The sequence below is a fragment of the Pterocles gutturalis genome, unplaced genomic scaffold, assembly GCF_000699245.1.
Source record: "Pterocles gutturalis isolate BGI_N339 unplaced genomic scaffold, ASM69924v1 scaffold16804, whole genome shotgun sequence".
Lineage (NCBI taxonomy): Eukaryota > Metazoa > Chordata > Aves > Pterocliformes > Pteroclidae > Pterocles > Pterocles gutturalis.
The window spans coordinates 1-2,391 of NW_010128511.1; the positions used below are offsets into that span (position 1 = coordinate 1).

At 61.9% G+C, this 2,391-nt stretch overlaps 1 protein-coding gene across 1 annotated transcript; it reads left to right on the forward strand.

The window, feature by feature from the left end:
• The first annotated feature begins 26 nt into the window (after window positions 1-26).
• LOC104466293 (transmembrane protein 120A-like) lies at window positions 27-2,201 on the forward strand. Its single transcript, XM_010079665.1, has 5 exons — window positions 27-83; window positions 365-457; window positions 1,110-1,174; window positions 1,767-1,835; window positions 1,923-2,201. Exons 1-5 carry the CDS (start codon window positions 35-37, stop codon window positions 2,034-2,036), a joined length of 390 nt encoding a protein of 129 aa, XP_010077967.1. The 5' UTR covers window positions 27-34; the 3' UTR covers window positions 2,037-2,201.
• Window positions 2,202-2,391: the final 190 nt, after the last annotated feature.

The following is a 2,391-nucleotide window of genomic DNA, read 5'->3' on the forward strand; positions in this document are numbered from 1 at the left end:
GCCAGCATCGTCTCTCCGCAGGCCCGATGGGCTCATGTACCAGATGTTCAGGAACCAGTTCCTCTCCTTCTCCATGTACCAGAGTAAGTGCTGCCACGTGTGCTGGGACAGGGGCTGGGACCACGGGTGGCCTGGGCTGCCGAGCATCCCTGCCTGGCTCTGTGACACGGGGGGGAGTGGGCTGTAGCTGCTCGCTGCTCTCGCCTCACCTGGGCTTTCCCTCGGCCGCTTTCCACCACCCTGGCACAGGGACGGGCTCTGTGCCCAGCATCATCTCAGGGCCAGGGGCTGATGCTGGGGCCAGGGGCTGACACCCGGGCGCCTGCTGACCCCAACACTGACCCCAACCCCTCTCTCCTCGCAGGCTTCGTGCAGTTCCTGCAGTACTACTATCAGAGCGGGTGCTTGTACCGGCTCCGGGCGCTGGGCGAGAGGCACAACATGGATCTGACCGTGGGTAAGCCGGGCTCTTCCCTTCCTGACCGTCCCAGTCCAACTGTGGCCACCTCCCTCCCAGCACCAGACCAGTGCTCAGCTAACTGGGAGCTGTGGTTTCTGCTAAAGGCACTGGTGACTGTTATTTTTGTTTTGAGGTGAGCTTGGCTGGGGTTTATCGGTTGCAGAAATGGTAAAAGCTCCAACTAAAGCCAAACCTCTGAGAGCAGCAGCACCCCGCAGGCTGGGTGCCCCCTTCCTCCTGCTCTCCTTGGGCTCCTGGCCCCCAGGCTGGCTCCCTCGGGATGCAGAGGGGCTCCTGCCATCCCAGCTTCCCCCAGGAAGCTGCTTCAGACACGAAACATCCCCCCAGCACCCCACGTACCTGCAGGCTGCCACCTTCCCAGCCCCAGGGACACCGAGCACTCGGGCTGAGGGACAGGAGCTACCGCAGCAGCTCCTCCAGAGAGGTCTGCGTGGGGTTGGCGCTCAGAATCCCTTTCCCTGGCACTCAGAATCCCTGTCCCAGCCCTCCCCAGGCCCTGGCAGGACCTTCTCAGCCAGGCGTGGGGTGGCCACTAAACCTCTCTGCCTGCGACCTCGGGAGCTGGGCTCCATCCTGTGCCCCCGCTGCCGTGTCCTCAGGTCCCCATGCAAACCTTCCTCCTTTGCAGAGGGTTTCCAGTCCTGGATGTGGAGAGGCCTCACGTTCCTGCTTCCCTTCCTCTTCTTTGGCCAGGTGAGTGTCCACCCATCCTCGTGGGTCCTGCAGGAGGCCAGAGCCTCAGGTGGGAGCAGACGGTGCCACATTCCCCTGGATGTCACACAGGTCCCTGGAGCCACACAGTACAGATGCCAGGGCAGGGAAACACCTTGAACACACCCTGAGCCTTTTCTTTTCCTCCAAAGCACCCACCACCTTCACAACTCAGCCAGGGAGAGGGGGAGGACCTGGGGGAGTTCTGCCAAGTGCTCAAGGGATGTGTGAAGTGCAGCTGAGGGGCTCCTCCCTGAACCCTTCCAAAACCCTTCTGAGCATCATGACCTGAGCTGCTGCTGCTCAAGGTCCAGTTCTTCCTCACTCAGATCATTTAGGCCAATAGCCAAAAGCAGGAGCTTGGTCTGAGCGTTCCTCCTGGCTGCTGGGCTCCAGAACGTGTCAAGAAAGTGGCAGATATCCCCACCTGGGGTCCTGGGGCCCTGAGCTGGGACAGGGTTTCGCTGTGTGCTGGGGCTGGCTGGCCTCACACGAGGTCTGTGGCTGGAGGGACATCAGCACGGGGTTGAGCCTTTGAAAGCAGCAACTCCCCTCAATCTCCTCTCTCCTGCAGTTCTGGCAGCTCTACAATGCTGTCACCCTCTTCCGCATGCTCCAGCACCCGGAATGCAAGGAGTGGCAGGTGAGGGGGGTCCCGGGCAGCTGCCCCGGGGAGGGGGATGCCCCAGGCAGGTCCCTCCTGTAACTCGTGCCTCTGCGGCTCCCGCAGGTCCTCATGTGCGGCCTCCCCTTCTTCATCCTCTTCCTGGGGAACTTCTTCACCACCCTCCGCGTCGTCCACCAGAAGTTTCAGAACAAGAACAAAGACACAAAGGGGAATTGAAGGCAGGGCGGTGTGGGGTCAGGACTGTTTCTCCCCAGCGGCTCCATCTCCCATCCCCTCGATGCCGTCCGGACTCTGGTGTCTCACCCCGTTCCCTGGAAGCCCGGCTGTGGGACAGAGCTTGGGAACTGCTCACAAATAGACCACGTCCATGTTCACCACGGTGCTAGATCCGAGTCACTCACCCGGAGGCAGGAGCATCCTGCAACCCCTCTCCTCCGGGAGAGCCTGGGACAGCTGCTCCCTGTCCCTTTTCCCTGAGGATATTTCCTGGGATGGTTCTTCTGGGCTGAGCCCAGCTCTGCAACCACTCGCCACCCCGCTGCAGGCACGGGGCAGCCCCGGCTGCACCATC

Coding starts and splice junctions, on each gene's coding strand:
- LOC104466293 (XM_010079665.1), top strand. CDS start 35: ATGTACCAGATGTTCAGGAACCAGTTCCTCTCCTTCTCCATGTACCAG. Junction 84..364: donor CTCCTTCTCCATGTACCAGA/GTAAGTGCTGCC, acceptor CTCTCCTCGCAG/GCTTCGTGCAGTTCCTGCAG. Junction 1,836..1,922: donor CGGAATGCAAGGAGTGGCAG/GTGAGGGGGGTC, acceptor CGGCTCCCGCAG/GTCCTCATGTGCGGCCTCCC.